The sequence below is a fragment of the Mustela erminea genome, chromosome 1, assembly GCF_009829155.1.
Source record: "Mustela erminea isolate mMusErm1 chromosome 1, mMusErm1.Pri, whole genome shotgun sequence".
In the NCBI taxonomy this organism is placed as follows: domain Eukaryota; kingdom Metazoa; phylum Chordata; class Mammalia; order Carnivora; family Mustelidae; genus Mustela; species Mustela erminea.
Genome location: NC_045614.1, coordinates 41,654,619 through 41,676,602, shown reverse-complemented (window position 1 = coordinate 41,676,602; position 21,984 = coordinate 41,654,619). Strand labels below are relative to the sequence as shown.

The 21,984-nt window shown below is 36.5% G+C and overlaps 1 protein-coding gene across 1 annotated transcript in view; it reads left to right on the top strand.

Moving 5' to 3' along the window:
• The window catches only part of CNTN3 (contactin 3), a 336,483-nt gene extending 315,277 nt beyond the window's left edge, over positions 1 to 21,206 (top strand). Inside the window, exons 20-23 of the mRNA XM_032325229.1 lie at positions 1,105 to 1,288; positions 16,354 to 16,466; positions 17,082 to 17,250; positions 19,234 to 21,206. Coding sequence (XP_032181120.1) covers positions 1,105 to 1,288; positions 16,354 to 16,466; positions 17,082 to 17,250; positions 19,234 to 19,334 — 567 coding nt within the window. The 3' untranslated portion in view covers positions 19,335 to 21,206. The remainder of the gene's footprint in view (positions 1 to 1,104; positions 1,289 to 16,353; positions 16,467 to 17,081; positions 17,251 to 19,233) is intronic.
• The last annotated feature ends 778 nt before the right edge of the window (positions 21,207 to 21,984 follow it).

Below are 21,984 nucleotides of genomic sequence, written 5' to 3'. Positions count from 1 at the left end.
GACTTCCACAAATTATAGAAATGGTCTTCTGTTTTCATATTTTGCTATCAAGAGAAGATAAATGAAAGTCAGTCAGAAAGGGCACACGTTGCAAGAAATATGGGAGAGAGCATATGCATTTCTTTATGAAAGCAAAAAAATATGTACCCAGTCTGCCTTACATGTTTATGTTAAGTGTTTGGGCTCGGCTTTACACGATTAAATGGTGATATCCACTCTCAGCCTGAGGAATGCTTGTACTTTTCCTGAACAATTTGGTGGTCTTGTTGCTGTTGCTTTTTGTGTTGGTTTTGCTTTGACTTTCTGGATAATCCGTTCTCTATAGCGCAGCACAGCAAAACTTGATAGCATGAATTGGAGATGGGAAACATGTATTTTTATTGGATTTTTCACACCCTTGTTTCTTTTTTTATTAAATATTCTCATTAAGCTTTTTTTATATGTTATCCTCCATATACATTTTTCTTTATATAACATCTCAGATCGTTTTGCACAACTCAGAATAATGAAGTACAAAGAAAACGTGTTAGCATAACTTAAATTTAACTGTGTTAACTGCTTTCCTCTTCTCTTCAGCAGCTCTGCATGCACAGGTGGCCTTGTTGACACCTGGCCATCACTGGAGGACAAACCATTGGCCAGCTGGCTTTTTGATAGTCTTTTCTCTGACAGTTTTCTTTCTTCCCAGAGGGCACCACCACCATCCAGGCGAGGTGAAGCAGAGCTGCCAGCATTCCGGAGTTGAACTTGGACCTGGTTGGTTAAGGCCCGAGAAGGAGGAACAGCCTGCTCTATTAAATTTGCAGATTTCACCCTCATTTTCCTTTAATAAGCTATAGTCCAGGGGTATTTAGCTCTCACTGTCTTTGACTTTATCTGGATTCTTTATCTGGTTTATTTTCTGTCTCCTCCCAAAGTCCCTTTTCTCCTCTGGCACAGAATCTAATGGGACCCCTAGCACATAGTAGGTCCTTAAAGAACATTTGCTGTGTAAATGATGAATATAAATACATTATAGTACCCATTTTCATGAAAACCACTTCGTGGAAGTGTTGTAGTGTTTGTGTCAATGTTTTCCATCTTTTATGTTTTTCTGTCGACCAGGTGCGCTACTGGAATAATGGAGAAGAAGAATCATCAAGCAAAGTGAAAGTTCCAGGAAATGAGACATCAACCAGACTCCGTGGCTTGAAGAGTAATCTGGCCTATTACACAGCTGTGCGGGCTTACAACAGTGCTGGTGCTGGGCCCTTCAGCACCACAGTGAATGCAACCACAAAGAAAACTCGTACGTAGATTCAATTTTTTGAATGGCAAGGAAGTAGTTTATGGTAGCCTTCTTTCTCATTTAAAATTGCACAACCCAACTCAGTAAGCCCACTGAATGCTACAAATCCAATCCCAGACTGTTGTAAACTCAGACACACACATATCTTTGTCTTCCTGAGATCCCTGAATCTTTAGATAGAAACCCCATGTGAAAATCAATGTGTACCTTTTGAAAAACCTTATTGTGGTGTGTTGAGTCTATCCATTTTTCTTTTAAAATGATAAGCCTGGTTTATTTTCATGGTTTTTTTTTTAGTTCCCTAAAGCTTGAGGATTTCCAGTACACGTGAATAAGTTAAATTTCACACCAGAGAGTCAAGAGTGGTTTTCTTCTTCTTTTTCTTTCCTTTTGATGCCTTTTTGGCATTCAAAAGATGCCAGCATGCACTAAAAGATCACCATCAGAAGATGTTGGTGCATGTGAATATACTGATATTTTAAAAAATCTAACTGGAGATGTCAGTTGCCTTGAAAGCTGAGTCTTTGTTAGCTATGCATTCACAGGTAAATTCACAAGCAGTTAGGAGCTGTACGTAACTTGGCTTTGAATTACATTACAGGAAGATCAGTGATTTGCAATTCCATAGTCTTCCACATATATTTCAATTAGACTGATAGCAGAATTATATTTTTAATCATTGTATTGTGTTAGTAACTTCTTGGAGTGCAACCACTTCAGTTGTCCTTGTCATTGTCATCATTACAGCTAGTAGCAATTGAGAATGTTCTATCTGCCAAGTGCTTTACATGCATTCCCACATTTAAACTTCCTAACTACCACAGGAGGTAGCTATCAGGTAGCTATTAACATTGTATAGGTAAGGAAAATGGGAATGTAGGATGAAGTACTTTTAACATAATAACGTATTACTTTTATTTACAGAAAATTATTTTTCTTCTTTTCAGAATTTATTAACTCTGTAAAAATGTTTGCTTAACTGGCTTCCTATGGGAATGAGACCTCAATTTTGCCTGATTTCTATATCTATATTTAATTTCCAAGTTTGTATAAGAACATACATTTGTTAGATAAAATTGCTAAGAATACCAATAGCATAAAATGGAATATCATTGACTAGCTTTGTGGGTAAGTTAACATATATATAAAACATAATTCTACTACTTTAGATTTTAGTTAGCCAGTGTTAATTTGATGAGCAACGTTCACGTTCATCTTTGTATGATCTATACAAAAGAGAACTTGGTTACTAATTTACTAGTATAATGAGATTGCAGACCGAAAGTTTAGCAACAATCCATTATAAATCTTCAGTAACATACCTTTACAAGCAACCAACCCATGTAATAATTCAGTATTATCCTTCACTAGTTATTAGGGGAAGCCTGACCCAATCTCTTTCTCATAATACATGGCAGGGGTTACACCAAGTATTATATGGGCTTGGAAATACTTAAACTGAAAACATTCTGTGTTTAGAACTTCTCGCTAAATATGTTTGGTATTCTCAATAACAATTCTGAATTAGTAAGATTTAAATATACATCATTATTTATATATTCAAAGCACAGCATCAATCAAAAATTCTGATTACAAGAATATATGCAAACAAGTTTATCTGGCTCTTTCCTCTGACTTAATAATTGATGTGATTACTTGCTAGAAAATTATGATTATACAAAACTGTGTGACATCATCATGGAATCAGTGAAGAACTTAGCAATTGGTAAGATATGAGGAAAAGACAATAGGAATGTTATGATAATGTATAATGAATGAAATACAATTTAAAAAAGAAATTTCTGATTTAGGTGTAGCATATAGGCACCCAATCTAAAGTAGAAATTTACAACAGTAATGATAGCAATGATGATTTTAATGGTTGACACTTAGAGCAATCTGCAGTCACTGTTCTAAGTATGTTTTTCTCGTACTGATTCTCACTTCTTACAACAACACCATGACCTGGAAGCTGCTGGTAGCCTCACCTTAGAGATGAGAATGCTGAGGCTTATAGAGGTTATATCACTTCCCTCCAATTACAGACTAAGTAGCTGGATACTGCTAGACACAGTCTTAATTGTGCTGTCCTCTCTTTCAGCCATATAATCAGAATATCCATGCCCCGTTTAACACCAGTATTTATTGGGATTTTTGCTTCATGCTTAGGACGTGGGTAAGGTGATCAAAGGTAGACAGTACTCCTTTGCTCACAAAGCTGTAGTCTGATGGGAATTCCAACAATTGAATAAAATCTCTCTGAAGGTGATACGTTTGTATTTCTGCAAATCATTCAGAGTCTGCATGTCGATCTGCAGGTGTTATTAGGGAAAAATTTCCTACGTTGGGTGGGAAATTCATAGAGATCATTGAAATCCTTAATTACTCTAAGATTAGGTATATAAAAAGCATGTGTTAAACTTTCACTTTTATGTTAATTTTTCCTTAAAGATACCAAAAATGCGAGTAAAACAGGATTCTTTAAAGCCTTTCTTCTTACCTGTTACTGGCAACTCTCAATAGTCATCCTAACCTTTGTCCTGGATTTAGCTCCAAATCCTATTAAGAATTTTGGTAACGTTTTTGTGATTATCTCTATAAAGAGAACTATCATCATGCTTTAGACATAAAGAACTAAGATTACGCCTTTGATTATTTGCTTGCTGTCTGATTTTCCCCCTGGATTGCAAACTTTATGGGGAAAGAATCTTCCTGTGTCTTGTTCATCCAGCCCTAGTGGCAAGCATGGTGCTACAAACCACTGGTTAAATACTGATTGGGTAGCTAAATGGATGAATGAAAGCTAAAGCAGGCCAGCCTGAAGGACTATTATTAATCAAATATACTTCCTCTTGACTGAACATTGTGAATTCAAAACACTTACTGTAGTTTTTTACCATCTTACTTAAACTGTGCAAGTTTCATGGACTCGTAATCATGGAATTTAGTATGCAAGCCTTTATATCAGTACAGATCCTGGGTGATTATTTTTGATTAATGTAAAATAATACAAGGATTCTCAAGTTAAATACTGTAACTTCCGTTAAACACTTAATTTTTGATATCCAAATACTTGTGTTTTTTGGAAGCATTTCTGAGTTAAACTCTAATTAGCCTCTTTAAGTAATCTAAAATGGGTCTCTGTTACTTGCAACCCAAGGGGAGCTAACTCTTAAGAACATCTTGTATCTAAAGGCACTGATGAGGAAAAATTGCAGATGGCATGTAAATGATGAAATTTGTTGGCTTCTAAAAGGAAACATATTGAGAATTTTATGTTCAGAGATAGCAAGAAAGAATTTGTAGGGCAAATATTCTGCTTTGTGTAACTAAAAAGTCAAGTGGTAATTCTGGTTTTCAGTATGGATGGATTTAGCACTCAACCAACATCCTCAAGATTCATCTTAAAAGACCTCAAACTGAATATTTCTAAAACTAAGTTCTTGACTATGCCATCCACCCCATTTCAAACCTGTCCCTTTCAGAATTCTCCATCCCAGTAACTTAAATCCCAATATTTTAGTTGCTCAGGCCAAAAATCTTAGAATCACCCTCAACTCTTCTCTTTCTCTCATACTCAACAACTGACTTCTGCAAGAATCTACCACATCTTATTGTTATCATTGCTATCACCCTGTTGTAAGCTGGAATATCCCTTACATAGATCAGGGCAGCAACCCCTTCCTATTCAGCCTCTTTCCACCCTTGTCTCCAGTAAGCCACAGTGGTGCTCAGGATGCCCCCATTTTATCTCATTTCAGTTAAATACTAAATCCTTATAATGCTCAATAAGGCTTTATATGATCTATCCTCCAAATCCTCCTCTGACTTATTTCCTATTATTTTCCTCTTCTTCACTCATTCCACTCTCACTTCACGGCCTCTGCATTTGCTGTTCCCTCTGCTCAGAAAGCTCCTCCAGGCATCCAGTGGCTTTCTCTCTCATCTCTTTGAGATCTTTGCTCAAATACTAGTTGCCACCCTACCACCATGTTTAAAAGCACATCCCTCATCTCCTGACACTCAGTCTCCTTCCCTGCTTTGTTCTTTGGTAGAGCACTAACAGCTGTCACAGATTCTATAACTTATTCTCATTTATTTGATTGTTCTCTCTAGCCTGCTTTGACTAGAAGACAAAGTCCTTTAGGGCAGAGATTTTACCATAGCTCTGATAATAATTCTGTCCTGAGAGCTCGGTCTCCAGTGTTGAAGTAACCATAGTTGGTGCCCAATAACAGATGTTCAACAAACAAGACTCTCCTTCTCTTGGCTCTGTTCCATGGTGGAATCATTCTTACCAAGTTCCATTTTTCAGGGTGAAAGTATTGCCGTTTGCCACTTAAGGCTTATTTCTGTCAACTAAACACCCTGGGGAAAATGGACCGCTCCCTTCTGATAACTCCACTCAGAGCCAAGGATGGTTCTTCTTGGCTCATCTTGGCTCATCCCAGAACCAGCTGTTATGACCAGTTGATAGAAAACCTTCCCTGGGCTGGACTGAATCACATGCCTAGACCTTACCCTGGAACAAGGGGATACTGTTTTGTTTTTTCTTCAGTGATGACTGTACATGTGTGTCCACTTGAAAAATCAGAACAATATTAAACAGTACGATGTTTTGCGCTTGAGTTTTTGCTTTTGCGAGCAGAATGTTTATCCATGTAAGCTGAGCTAAAATCAGTTGCCTGAATTTAAGAAACCTAATCAAGTGTGTCCTAAGGGATTGTAAAGGTAATGTGAGTAAAACAAACACTAAAGGAATAGGGGTCAGAATATTTCAGAAGTTTTTTGTTTGTGTGTGTGTGTGTGTGTGTGTGTGTGTTCGTCACCATACAGTACATCATTGGTTTTGATGTAGTGTTCCATGATTCATCATTTGTGTGTAACACCCAGTGTTCCTTGCAATCTGTGCCCTCCTTAATACCCATCACCGGGCTCACCCATTCCCTTACCGCCCTCCTTTCTAAAACTCTTCATTTGTTTCCCAGAGTCCCTAGTCTCTCACGGTTCATTTCCCACTCTGACTTTTCTTCCTTTCACTTTTCCTTCTCCTGATGTTCTTTATGCTATTCCTTATGTTCCACAAGTAAGTGAAACCATATGATAATTGACTTTCTCTGCTTGACCTATTTCACTCAGCATCATCCATGTTGATACAGAAGTTGGGTATTCATCCTCCTTTCTGATTGCTGAGTAATATTCCATTGTGTATATGGACTACATCTTCTTCATGAGTTTTTGATAAAATAAAAATTGCTATTTCAAATATATAATTTCATATGTATAATTTAATTATATCATTATCTACTCCAAGTTATGACTTGGGAACTATATCAATGCAAAATTTCCCAAATTTTGTATGTGATCTTGCTTCTCAATTTTTGCCATTCCTCTGGGTCTCCTCTAATATGTACTTAACAGTTTGTCTATAAAAGTAACTTACAGGGGTGCCTAGGTGGCTCAGTCAGTTAAGCACCTGCCTTTGGCTCAGGTCATGATCTTAGGGTTCTGGGATCGAGCCCCACCTCGTGCTCCCTGCTCAGCAGAGAGCCTGCTTCTCCCTCTCCCTCTGTCTGCTGCTTCCCCTGCTTGTGCTTTGCCTCTCTCTCTCTGTGTGTGTGTCAAATAAATAAATAAAATCTTTTTAAAAATTAGCTTGTAATTTTTGCTATTATAAACTTAAAATGGAAACTAACCAAGTATGGAAATCAATATCATTGCCATAAAAAGATGCTAACAAAATAGTACATTAAATGGTAATAAAATCAGTAATAAATACAACAAACAAATATGCCACTCTCCATTTTTTAATACAAGCAACATGCTTTTACCTGTTCAGACCTCTAAGTCTGTTCCCACTTTATTTATGCTGTTAGTATCAAAGAGATATTAAAAACCTAGTATCACCAAATCCAGCCTTCTCTTCAAGTTAATAGGAAAAGCAAAGGGAATTTCTCTCTAGGTGACTTCATGTTATTTGCCGGCTTCTCTATATATCCCATCCCAGATATGTCTGTGAACTACTCGTGTCTGTATATGATATACCACCAATCACAGAGACAGCAAGAGAACACACTGTTCACTAATGCACGTTCCTCAGATTTTAGAGTGATTTTTGTTGTTTTTGTTGTTCTTGTTCTTTTATCTGTGGACTTCAACAAAATGATTTCTGATGTTGTAAGTTCTGAAACAAGATCATAATGTAATATTGAACTTGAACAGAATTCAGTCAGGGAGTTTCAGCTAATATTAGATCAAGTCATTCCTCTGGCCAAATGTGTGTAAATCTTATGAACTTTGTAGGCGCTTTGGCACTTTTTTTTGAAATCTTCAACTTGCTTACAAATTCTCTAGAAACTTCAAATTGGAAATATCCAGTCATTTAAAAGAAAGATCTTCCTCCCTGACATTCCAGGTTGGACCCCGAGAAAAGTCTTTTCTGAGATTCGGATGAATTAAGAAGTAGATGTTTTTGTTGTGTAGTTGCACATTGAATCAGTTTCCTATTGTAAGTTACGTGTTTAATTCTAATGATTCTAAAACAAATATGACTCATTATTAGGGAGAAAGTATCTTTTGGTGACCTGACTCTGGTACAGTGTCCTGTGTTTTAAGCACTTTAATGACACATGCTGATGTTCAACTCAACTGAACTCCAACTACAAAGTACAGTTTCTAGCTACTGGTGAGAACAACCACTACCCACTAAATCACCTCATTATCATCAAGGAGTCAAGAAAAAAATTAAATCTTTTGAGTCTTGCATAAATAATCACAGCAAGCATATGTTCTTAAAATTCCATGTTTTGAAAGTAAATGCCAGTTTCATCATCACCACTATGGAAATGCCACTGTTGAAAATTCTAAACAGCAATATTCTTAGTTTTTACTTTTTATTTTATTTTTAAAGATTTTACTTATTTGACAGACAGAGATCAGAAGTAGGCAGAGAGGCAGGTCGGGGAAGGAAGCAGACTCCCTGCTGAGCAGAGAGCCTGATGCCGGCTGACGGTCCTGATCCCAGGACCCTGAGATCACGACCTGATCTGAAGGCAGAGGCTTCTACTTTATATAAAAAAGAAAACATTTTCATTGTTGAAAATTTGGGAAAAGAGAAAATTGTAGAGAAGAAAATAAAAACCACCCATAATTCTATCATTCAGAAATACTATCATTAATGTTGGGCTTTCTTTTCAGACTTAATCTTCTGTAGAATGTTTGTCTTATACAGTGGAAGAATGCTGTATGTTTAGTTACCTATATATCATAGCAATTTCCAGCGTCCCTAATAGTTTTTCATAAATGTGTCAGTGTATATATAATATTCCGTTGTGATGATATACCACAACTTAACCATTTTCCTATTGATAGGCATGCCTTATATTCCTAGCTTCATTCTGTCAACAACCTTATGTTTATCACTTGCTTGTAGGCAAGAGGCTGGGGACTCAGTGACGTCTGTAAAGCTGACATTGAGGAGTCTGTTAATCAGATATGCAGAGGACATCATGATGGGTGCTTAAAGAACAATAATTATAAAAACCTTCAATGTTAACACTGTTTTGGTTACAACATATGAAATTACGGAAATAATTTTGCAGCCTGCCAATTAGTAGTGTACTATGTAGTGATAGGCTGCCTTTCTACTAAAATTAAATTAGTTTTTGTCATTTTTTTCTACTTTAGCATACTATCAGCAGTAGAAATTGAGCTGAAAAATCTGTATGATGAAAAATCTGTATGATGTGAAAGTTGAGACATAATTTACCAAAAATTTTAAAATGTAAACTATGTATCAAGTTAGTTCTAATAAAGTGTAGAACTCAGTCAGCCTATTCTGGATGGGGGCTTCCACATACAACAGGATCTAGAAAGTGAAATTCCACATAGGATAGGATGTGGAAAGTGAAACAGATAAGCTATATTAACGTACAGTATACCATGTTTCCCTGTCTTTACAAAAATGTATTGTGTTGCATCAAAGCTATTTAGAATATTGGCTGATAACTGTACCAGTCAGATTAGGCTAATCTAGACCCAGTATCCAAACTCCAAAATTAAGTGGCTTAAAACTACAATGTTTGTTTCTCATTTATCTGACACGTACACCCCAAGTACGATTCAGATCTAATCCATGTCGTGTTTACACCAGGACCCAGACTGAAGGAGCAGCCACTCACTGGGCTGTGTAGATCTCATGGCAGAAAGAAAAGAGAAGGGTTGAGCACATTCTTCTGTGGCTTTGAAAGCTGCTACTGGGGAGTGACCTGTTTTGCTTTTGCTTACATTCTGTTGGTAGAAAGGAGTCACATGACAGAGCCTGATGTCTGCAGGATGCCAGGGAGAAGCAGAAGTATGTCTTCCTACAGAAGCCAAGCTGAATGTCAGTGAGAGAAGTATATACTCTCCACAAGGAGTAAAGGGCAGAGGACTTGCAAAGATCATAATAATACAATTTACCTCAAAATACTTTAAACAAGAACATAGCCAACCTACTAGCCAGTAATCTGGACCATCGAAAAGACGTTTTCAGAGGATCTAAGAATGTAGCTCAGGTTGTTCAGATCCCTGAACTACACCTTCATCTCTTCCAGTGTCTGTACCTTCTTCCCTCCCGTCCTTCCCTCAGCATCCACCACATCAAGCCTTGAGGGAAATAAGTTTAAACAGTTACATTTTACAGACTTATTCCATCAAAATGTATTACTTTCCTAAATATGTCAATCCAATGTCCTTAAAATGTATAAAAACTACCTCAAACTAGTACTTATTTTAAAAGAGAAGTGTCCAGTCAGATACTTTCAATGGCCAGGCAGGTATCAATGGGCAGGGATGGACGATGGCTGGGGTGTCTTGTCTTAGGGCCAGCCCATTCTCTCTGTCCATCAGAGTAGGCCCATTCTTTCCCATCTGATATTGCATGAGCAATCAGCAATCAGAAACCCAGAACTTAAATGAAAGGTCCTGAGTTTTAAATGTTGGCAACTACGCAAAATTAAAGTACATTGGGTTAGCCCCTTCCACGCCCCCCCCCAAAAAAATTTGGAAGCTGGTTGATGTGCTCTCAGGTCTCAACTTCTGATCTGAAGTTTTCCAGTTCTAGAGCAATTTCACTCTCCTGTAGGTTTTATTTTTTTAATTTTTTAAGATTTTATTTATTTATTTGAGAAAGAGAACAAGTAAGAGAGAGCATGAGAGGGTTGAAGGTCAGAGGGAGACACAGACTCCCTGTGGAGCTGGGAGCCCAATGCCGGACTTGATCCTGGAACTCCGGGATCAGGACCTGAAGCGAAGGCAGTCACTTAACTGACTGAACCACCCAGGTGACCTCTCTAATCTTTAATCTAACATATCTAATCTTTAATCTAACAACTGCTCTCCAAGGTCTTCTTGTGGTTTTACAGTTGAGATACAGTGGCTTCTGTTAAGACAGTAGCTTAGGACATTTGCCTTGGAAATGGCCACAGTGCTTCCAGGCCTTGGTCTAACCTGTAGGAGGTAGATCTTTTCTGTGCTGTTACAACACCTGGCACACAAGGCTAGGCAGTCTTTTTATAGAGATTATGGAACCCAAGGTTTCCTGCTTGAGATTTGACCATAGGAAGATAGAAAAGAAGAGCACTGAAGGCTCAATACAGGGTAACAGAATGTTGGTGAGGATGGAAACCAGAAATGCGAACAAAGATGCTAAAGGGAAAGTTGGATCATGCAATGAGAAAACTCAACCTGTTCCTAATTTGCCCACTGTTTTTGCCATCCCAGTCGCTTGATTTTAGCCACAGACTCAAACAACCTGTATTATTTTCCCAATATATTTAATTTATTTAATTTAATAGTTAGATATATTCATTTTAAAAGACAACTGTAGGGGCGCCCAGGTGGCTCAGTGAGTTATGGCCTCTGCCTTCAGCTCTGGTCATGATCCCAGGGTCCTGGGATCGAGCCCCGAGTCGGGCTCTCTGCTCCGCAGGGAGCCTGTTTCCTCCCCTCTCTCTCTGCCTATTTGTGCTTTCTCTCTCACTGTCAAATAAATAAAATCTTTAAAAATAAAGAAATAAATAAAAGACAACTGTACCTTTACTAGAAACAGAAAATCACTAATACTCTTTATCATAAGATAGTGGCTCTAAGATTTTTTTAATAAAATGAAAACAAAGCAATTATTTGAATAGAAGAGTTTTAAAAGTTAAACAATACAATGAAATGCAAAGAAAAATAAACCTAATTGATTTTCAAAAAAAAAAAAAAAAAGCATACCTGAAAGTGAGTTTTCTTTTCTTGATCACTTGGTTTAAGATGAATTATTTGTGTTAAATATTCCCTTAGGCCAGAGTTAGTTTGAATTGTGACTGTGTATTTTAGGATGCTTACCAGACATCTGTGTGCAGCTGGAAACATCTGAGTTATTTGTGTTTGCATAATAGCCTTTGTTCCGTATCATTATTTAGAACCTAGTTTTAATGATCTGTGTGTAATGTGTGAAGTAGATTACCACAGATGTATCAATATTGGCTTCATCCAAAATAATTATATCTGTGAATCAAGAATTGGATATGACAGGCTTTTTTTTTTTAACTTAACATGAAAATATGTACATATTTCCAATTAAAAATGTCATCCACTAAAATCATCTCTAGCGGTAGAAATATTAATCCTTGGGAACCACTAATAAGACCCATGGTTAGAAGTCAGAGAACATGTCTGTCTCTTTGCTTAATGTACTGAGAAGGATCCCTAACACATAAGAAGTTGTTATTAAATATGTAGTCAAAGGTAATTCCAGCTGGAGACATTGTTCCCCCAGGGTCTGTGTCATCAGCTAGCATTAGCTTTGCTTTTTATTGCCAGCACCCGTGTGATGTCAGTCATCATGACTTGTTGAATTTACACAAATGTCGTGTCTGTTGCATCCCTCCAACTCCATGGCAATCATCATCATGTGAACAGACCTTTATTCTCTCTTCCATGAAGTGCTACCAGATTCTCCCAACAGAATGCCCACCAAGATCTTCCTCCTTTTCCTTCTGCTCCCATAAAGATCTGTGAAACCACAACACTGGTAGTATCACTTCCCTACCTTCACTTATGCATGGCCTTCCAAATTGCCTACAAAAAATTTCCTTTTCTAGTTCCTTTGGTCTCCTGGACCCTTCAGCATCTGGCTCTTACTTTCTTCTTCAACTGCATCTGCTCCATCCCTTCTCCTCCTCGCTACCATGTAACCAGTCAACACCTCTGAGCTCCCCGAGGTACCCTGCTATGTCCTGCCTTTGTGCCTTGGCATATGTTTATCCCTGTGCTGGATACCTTTCCCTCTCTTGCCTCCACATATAAAAAAACATAATTTGCCTTTCCAAATCTACTCCAGATGTTGTCACCTCCTTATTCCTTTTTTCCTTAACACTTAACATACAGATATTTCTTGAATAAGTCATTGAATCAATATACCAGTTTTGGGGGGTGTTTTTATTACTCTGTTCTTTCTTTGTGTGATGTTCCTTATCATCTTAGCCTCAGTACAACTGAACATACTCAATCTCAAGACTATCCCAGTTTGGTCTTTATAAAATGTATAGTATTTGTTGGGATGTCTTGGAGAACTTTCAACTGTGTAGCTAGACAGTTCATTTTGAGCCTTTGAGAAGTGTGGCTAGCCAAATCTTGTTCATTCTTCATTAACACAAAGGAAATGGGTCAAACTTGTTTCTCGATAGCACTGTAAAAGCGTTTTCTTTATCCTTGAGTTTGTGCTTTTTACATCAAAACATCAGTCATTGACAAAATCTAAATTGATGTCTACCCCTTGGCAAGGCATTGGACTAGTGAATAAAATCGACCATATCAAACTTCTCTGTGTCAGAGACTTTACTGGACATTGTCTCTGCTTGCAAAGATCTTACAGGTTAATGGATATTAATAAAACTGGATATTAATAAAAATGAAATCACAAAGAAAGGTAAAATATACCTTTAATGAGGATTAGCAAGGTCCTGGTGTCTGAAAAGAGCCCCCACTTTAGTCTGAGAAGTCGGGAAAAGCATTCCTGTGACAGAGGAAGTTGAGTATATTTTGTGACATTCTTGTTTAGTATTTATTTTCACATCATGTACAAATCTGTGATCAGTCATTCAGGAGTTAAATAAGGCCTCAGGTACTCAGCACAGTCTAATATGGGTGGCTTAGACTTTGGCATTAATCAAAACTGGCTTGAATCTGCATAATATCTTTTACCCATTGTGTCGTTTAGCAAGTTCTTGCTTTTAATTTTTTAATTGTAAAAATAAACAGAAAATGAATTTTCCATCTTGCCCATTTTTAAATGTATAGTTCAGTAGCACTAAGATTGGTTGCTGTGTAACAGATTCTAGAAGTCTTTCATCTTATAAAACTGAAACTCTGTAACCATTAAACAACAATCCCCATTCCCAGCACCCAGCCCCTGGCAAGACCTTTGTGTCCTTATAAATTTGAGTACTCTAGGTACTTCATGTAAGTGGAATCATATAGAGTTTGTCTTTTCTTGACCAGCTTATTTCACTTTGCATAATACCCTTAAGGTTTATCCATGTGTCAGCAAATTTCTTTTCTCTTTAAGGCAGAATAATACTTCCTCTTACATATGCCACATTTTGATTATCCATTCATCTGTCGACAGAGTGCTTCTCCTTTTGGCTACTATGAATAATGCTGTTATGAACATGAGTGTACAATTGTTTTTAAGTCTCTGGTTTCAGATTACCCATGTATAGAAATGGACATTATTATTATTATTTTTTAAAGATTTTATTCATTTATTTGACAGAGAGAGAGAGATCACAAGTAGGCAGAGAGGTAGGCAGAGAGAGGGGGGAAGCAGGCTCCCCGCTGAGCAGAGAGCCCAATGCCAGGCTCGATCCCAGGACCTTGAGATCATGACCTGAGCCGAAGGCGGAGGTTTAACCCACTGAGCTAACCAGGTGCCCCAGAAATGGATGTTATTATTATGCAATGATAATTAAGTGAATTATACTATATGAAAATTATACTATATAAAAAGCACATTTTACCATGCCCATATGATAAATATTTAATAAGCATTTGGTTACTATCAATAATAAGATTTTGAACATGGAAAGAAAGTTTATTTGGTATAGAATTTTCCAGAAAATGTTATTTTTATCAGTGGTTGTAAGAGAGATGATTCAGGAGTGCTTCACAAACACTTTTTTCAAAAATTCAGTAATGCTTCATTTATTGTAGAGAATACTGTAAGAACGTAACTAGCGTATCAAGCCCACGCTTGTGTGAGTATTAGTGTTTGGGAGGAAGCTAAGGTAGATGTTTATTTTTTTGAATCGAGTCTTCTATTTAAAGATAGCAAAAATTATAAAAGTGGTACATGATTATCTGAAGCTCAGGAAACACTGATGTGATTCAGAATAAGGGTAATCAGACCCAGAACAAACCTTAATTTTTTTCTTCCTTTCCCTTTTCCTGTTTTTATCTGTCTGTTTATAAGTATCCAATTGAGGCTGCATTCATTCAACTCATCTGTTTTTGGACTGATACAAGATAAGCCTCTGTGTTATACTTTCAGTCATCTCTTCTACAAGACTAGTGCTGGAAGAGATGATTCAGCCAACATGACTCAAGCTGGGTATTAATAAAATCCAACCTCCCGAGCACGCATCTTTCGGTCGAACAGACCATGCTGCTTTTGCTCCCTGAGCTGCATCCCCCGGAACCTGTCCCATTACACTGCTGTCAGGACGCAGGAAATCACAGACTTTGGGAAAATGTTCTAACGCTTGTGCATTCATTTCATTTGGACTGAGTCACCAGAACATGGTCATCAGTATTTCACCCCTAAAGCAACTGCCTTTATATACATTTTTGTTATCAAAGCAGTGCAGCTTGAACTCTCTGCGCTGACCTCAAGTCTCTGCTAATGCCAGATCGTGCCGTTTCAAAGGCAGCATAGAATAGTGTGAAAGAGCAGACACGAAGCAAAAGAGTCTGCAGGGAAGACAGCCTTGTTCGGTGTCATTAGTCACATAAATGTATCTGAGAGCTCTTCCCATCTGTAAATTCAGCCGTCTTTCCCCCGTGGCATGAGTCAATGATGTTTAGAAATTTCCCTGCATAGCCAATATTTTATATCATTTCCCCATTACAAATTCAGTTAACCAGATCACATTCTGCAGCTAAATCCACAAGTACAACATATTTCAGCACTGCTTTGGGCCATTGTGAGGTTGTGGCCAAATGGATAATATTGTGTTTGTTTTGTGCTTGACAGGAAACTGAATTTTAATGTCCTGTCTGTGCTGCTGCCGAGCCCCCTTTCCCCAGCACGAGTATGTGGTCTAGTGCTGGTGAGAGGGAACTAAGCTTTGAATCCAAGTCTTTAAACCCCAGAGAATTTCATTCATTATCGAATGGAATTCTCATTAATGTTTTAGGGTTTCGCCTTATTTTTCTCAAAAATTGATTTAAAACTCAGAAAACGAAGAGTGAAATATAGACTCTCTGCCGCAGTTTTTCATGGGAATCGCTGTTACTTCATGGGAATAAATATAAGTAACCCTTATCTTTGAGTGCCTCCCATTTTGCCTATCTCATCACACAACGCTGGCCTAAAAATCATCCGCACTACATTTTGTGCGTCTTTAATCTCCTCAGTTGGCAATTTCTCTCAGCCTCTGTCTGGATGTGTCAAAGTGGGTCAAGGCTGCCTTCCTTTCTTGCCACATCAACAAGCGTCCCTCCAGTGGTGGATTGAGGAATTTCCTCATCTCCACTATCAACATGTTTCCAGAAGTGGCCCCACAGTCACTATTGAGAGATGTCCTCAAAGATGTCATGAATACAATGAAATGAATTCTCATGATTTAATTGAAAAACCTGTTTCCAAGGAAACTTAGCGATACTTAGTTTTTTTTTGTCTGATCCCACCTATATGCTGCATATTACTAAAGAGATTTTACTGTCTTTTTATAAGCTTCCTTTAAGCCATCATTTATCTGCTCTATGTAAATTATCACTCATATTCAAATCTGGTTCATTTTCTCATTTTGTATTTCAAGCTCCCAGTCAGCCACCAGGAAATGTTGTTTGGAATGCTACAGACACTAAAGTGTTACTTAATTGGGAACAAGTCAAAGCGATGGAGAACGAGTCAGAAGTAACGGGATACAAAGTAAGATATTTGCAATGCTTTCTTTTCCTACTCCTGGCAAGGGAAGCTCAGATTGAATGATTTTTCTAACTCTGGTAATGTGGTTGCCGTAATCTGATTTTAACATAGATCAAACTTCTTGTAAAAAGGGTATTTTTTCTCCCAAATGTCTGATTTCTTAAATATAAATTTAAGAGAAGTAATTCTGGTCACGCAGGGATTTGGGACAAAATAGTTATAAATTGTTTATAATGTTAATACTTGGCTAATTCTGATGTTCACCTATATACTACTTAAAAAACAACTGAAATTTTTGGCTCTAATCCGTGGGTCTGGCTTTCAAGATAAGTACAGTAGGGGCTTGCCCTATCTCTCCAGCCTTATAAATGCCCAAGCCAGCTGAACCCTTCCATAGAAGTTGGCTCTTTCTCCCCTCCTTGATTTTCAGGACTTGATGATTCTAGTATGTGCTGACCCTTAGTCCAAGACCTATGAAAAGAACTATGAATGAAACTTATATTCCTGTGACTATAACAAGATAAACAATATAAGTGAGGTAACAGAGTAATCAGTTCTATGAAATAAAGTAAGAATAGGTAATGGAAGAAATTAAGGGTATTTGTTCATACATTTTAGGTGTTCTATAGGACTAGCAGTCAAAATAATGTACAAGTGCTGAACACAAATAAAACGTCAGCGGAACTTTTGTTGCCCATTAAAGAGGACTACATTATTGAAGTTAAGGCCACCACGGATGGAGGGGATGGAACCAGTAGCGAACAGATCAGGATTCCAAGAATAACCAGTAAGTTGATCAAAGTCAACATTTACTTTATTGATAGCATCAGCATTAAGAGCTCCCAAGAGTGGGTCGGTCGATGTCCTTCTGTCCATTTGCCTCCCCATGACATCCTCCATCTAAATGGAAAGAAGGTTTTGGAATATGAGAGATGACAGAGAAATTTCTCCTGAGTGATACAAAATACAAAGAAAGATAATAACAAATAGAAAATACATCAGAAAATATTTAGCAGAATTTTATTAAACTGAATTTTTTTCCTTCTTATGATCTATACCCAAATTTGCCTTTGGATTGCCTCTAAAGAACAGAATTTCTTGCACATTTCTCAAGGGCAATGTTAAATGCACCAACTAGTTTTAAGATCTTTGTTTGCCTCCTAAAAATTATACATGAATCTTATTAATTCTTTAAAAAATGGAAAATTTAACATGGTTAAAGTCATAAACCACTTGGCCAAACCAAAAAACACTTCTTAAAAAAATTATTTGTTTCTGAATTCGAAGGAGGTTCACACTAACTTTTCCTTTCAAAATCCAAATTAAACCTATTTTATAATAGAAATTACACTGTTAGAATTAAGGGAAACAGATTCATGTTCTTATTTTATTTTTAGGACTATTTTTTTAAGATTTTATTTATTTATTTGACAGAGAGAGACAGGGCTCAAGAGGGAACAGTAGTAGGGGGAGTGGGAGAGAGGGAAGCAGGCTTCCCCCAGAGCAGGGAGCGTGGGCTCCTGACCCTAAGCCAAAGGCAGAGGCTTAACAACTAAGCCACCCAGACGCCCCTCATGTTCTTATTTTATCAGTGACAGTGGTGCAAGAAATTTCATTTATTCTTTCAAATCTCAAATTTGGAGTTTGGGGACCTCAGTTTAAATGGAGTAGAAGCCATCTTCATATTCTATTCTGTAGTTCTCAGTGACAGGAATAGCCTTGTTCCCTGTTTCCTTTCATGGGGCTTGACCTAGTCTGTAATCTTGGGCATAAGATTAAAAGCTCTCTCTTTAATCTTAGAAAACAAAACGACATCATTAGGAAGTAATGATAAAGAGGGATATGGAAACTTAGAAGAATTTTATCTTTACATGAAACCATAAAGACTGCCATACTTAGACTGAAACAAATACTAAACTATACCCAGAAAATGGAAAGCGTTTATCTAAGAACTGAGTTCTACAGCGTAAAAATCTATAAATAAACCATTTCAGACTATAGACATTTTAAAAACTGCATGTACTTCAATAGAGCAAAACGAGAAATTTAAACTTGTTATTATTATATAGGTTTTAAAGTAATTAAGATAGACTCTCTTATTCCTCGAATAGTGCAAGATGTAGAGTTCACATTCTAGTATGACCACGGTGTGACTGTTCCAAAGAGTCAACTCTATGCTTTTGCAGGAACAGACACAATCTTTGCATTTTAGGGCTGCTGAGTCAAGAGTAGCCTTTTCATCTGACATGTGCCGGCTGCTGAGCTTGCAAGGACTAGAGTAGACAAGGCCATCTCTAGAAAAATGGAGCTTTTATTGATTTCCTTTTTTTTAAAAAATGTTTTATATTATGCCTAATAATTTTTCTAGAAATGCATAAAGTAGAAACAAACACAGATTTTTCCAAACTCTTATACAATGAAGCTTTCTTTAATTAAACCATTGAATTATCTCAAAATTGTCTGTAATAGAGTATAATTGTTTTCAAAATGATTAAGTTATTTTTGCAATTTCAATTAAAGTTAAGTAATATTAGATGAACAAAGCTTTGGTTCATTTTTTTAAAAAAACTTAAGAACGTCAGAGTTTTTAGAGATATTCTTGGCAAGTAACATAGGCTACATTGATAAATAAAATGAGGGCTAATAATACCTTGTGGTTTTAGGTTAGGTTCATGGTATGATTTGATTTTGATAGGGGAGGCATTGCTTTTGCCCTGGTTATTTATATTGGTACAATCCTTATTAATAAGCTATTTATCATCTTTGACAGATATGGATGCAAGGGGTTCTACTTCAGCCATCTCTAATGTCCACGCTGTGTCAAGTTATATACCTGTAGTATTGTCCTTTATTGTACATGCCTTGTGGTGATATTAACTTTTTTTTATTATTTACTAGAAAGTTAATTGGTTACAAAAAATAAGTGCTTTCATGAAATTCAGTGATTATGCATGGTTTTTTTTCAACTCTGTATTTTTAACTTTCTATAGGTAAAATATGAATATAGTAAAAAAAAAAAAACCAGTAAATCCTTTTAGGGGAATCTGAAATGCCTTAATATTTACCTGATAAACCAAAGGAATTTACACATTACCTACATTAGATTTTTGATAAAGATCTTCGTAAGCTATGATTTTAAGCACTGCCTATGGATAGACTCACATGCTCTCCTGTGGAAACATACACACACATACACACAATGTTTATTTGTTTGTTTTTTCATGTAGAAAAACTCATTATTTAATCCAAACGTTATGTTCCCATTATAACAGCATTGCTCAGAAGACTTAAGCAGTGTTATTCTGATATGTTTGTTTGATATACTCAAGGGTAAAAATACATTTTTTAAATTACCCTGTTTTGAAGAGGGTGCATGTGTTTCAAAAAGATGTTGGAAAATGCTACATCAGAGATAGGAACAGTGCTGTTTTGTTTAGGTATGACAAAGCTGTGAGATTCTTTACAAATCACCTTGCTCTTGCTAGTTTTTCATTTTTCATCTATAAAATGTGGAGATAATACCCAGCATACCTGCCCCTACCCTGTGCATTGTTTGTTATGAGAAAAAGAAAGGAATGTGAAAGTGTTTTGTTATTCTTAACACTCTGAATCTGTGCAAAATATTAATGAGAATTTTCTTAACCATATAAAAGTCATAAGGACCAGCCACTTTATTTTTAAAGTTTGCATTCTATTATAGGTAATGCTTTCTTTTTTCAATGATATTATAAAATTGAAATGATCCCATTTTATTTCTCCTCAAATATTAAAAAAAAATTAAAAAGTAATTGTTTCCTTCACACCTAGGAACAAGCTTTCAGGTTTTATTAAAACACGGAGAAAATAAGGAATGACCTGACTCTCAACTCAAATATTAAGCAAAATTCACACAATTCTTTATTTCCAATTTCTGATTCCATTAAGGGACCCTCTCTTTTTTGGATGGTGGAGATGGTTTTTTAATGAAATCCAACCGTCTATCAGAGTGAGTCTGGCAGGCTTTTTAGTTCCTGAGTTAAATTTGTAAAAGAACCATGGCAATGCTGCTGACTTTGATATGTATGACTCAGTCTTTCAATATGTGGTTTTCAAAAGATTGTTGAAGACATGACTTCATAGCAATATGTAAAGAATATATGAAAATCGACAGATTGAGTGTTAGACATTGCAAAATCAATTTTTTTACCTCTTTCCTACCAATTTCACATTTTGCAGGAACTTGTTCTTCTTGGCAAATATATCAGAATTTGAAACCAATAGTTCAGATATCAAAAACATAAAAATTAGCAAAATTCTGATACCATCATGAAATGTTACTTTACACTGAAAGATTACATTTGAGATAAAGTCGTTATACACAAAGGAGAAAAAATATAACTTTCTCTGCAAGGTCTGTATATACTGTATATATCTAGAAAAAATCTGGATGGCTAGTAGATTTCATATGACCATTGTTATTTCCAGTCAAAAAGTGGGGAAGCACTTTCTCCAATACCTGTATTTTAATGTACATGTAATGGAGTTGTACCTTTTTATTATTTAGTAATTCTGATAATATGTTCCTATACTTTCCATTTTCAAGATGATTACTCTATTGTTTCCTGGCGTTTGTAGCAATATATCTCCATGAGATATGTACTTTGTTTCATATTGAAAAGTATAAAATTTATCTTTAAATTCTGTGTGTGTATCCTATGGTTATCTGTATGTATTATTTTCTATTATTCGAATAAAATTTATAACAATCAAATGTCTATGCATGATTAATTGTGGTGCCGTCAAAAAGGATATTTTAAGGAGGGAAATGGGAGGACACCATAATAGTTATCCTGATGCTATCATTTCTTATATTTTTCAGCCAAATTTTAATCTTTCCATCTTTTAAGAGAATTTTTTAAAGTTATTTTTATACCCTACTGACTTAGTAAAAATAGCAGTTTAAAACAGTGGCCTTTGTATTAAAAGTATTTCAGGTATGGGGAGAGAGGGAAGGGGAAGTAGAAAATTTACTTTATATAATTTTGGTATCTAGTTTCTAATGACTTGGTTGGTGGTATCTACACCCACACTTTTTTTTTTTTTTAAGATTTTATTTATTTATTTATTTGTCAGAGAGAGAGAGACAGCAAGAGAGGGAACACAAGCAGGGGAGTGGGAAAGGGAGAAGCAGGGGAGTGGCAGAGGGAGAAGCAGGCCTCCTGTGGAGCTTGGAGCCCGATGTGGGGCTTGATCCCAGAACACTGGGATCATGACCTGAGCCAAAGGCAGACTCTTAACGACTGAGCCACCTAGGTGCTCCTACACCCACATTTTTGACAAGAATTTTCTTAAGATTAATATCAACTTATCAAGTCCTTTGTAGTTTCTCACTGGTTTGAGTGTTTGAACCAGTGTTTGAGACTTTCTAAACCATTCTTGTAGTGTAATGTATTCTAAATATTTAAAAAAAAAAATACTAGAAAAGGTCAGTTTGTAATTAGTAAGGAGTTTTAAATATTATTGTTGATGTAAGGAAAATTCA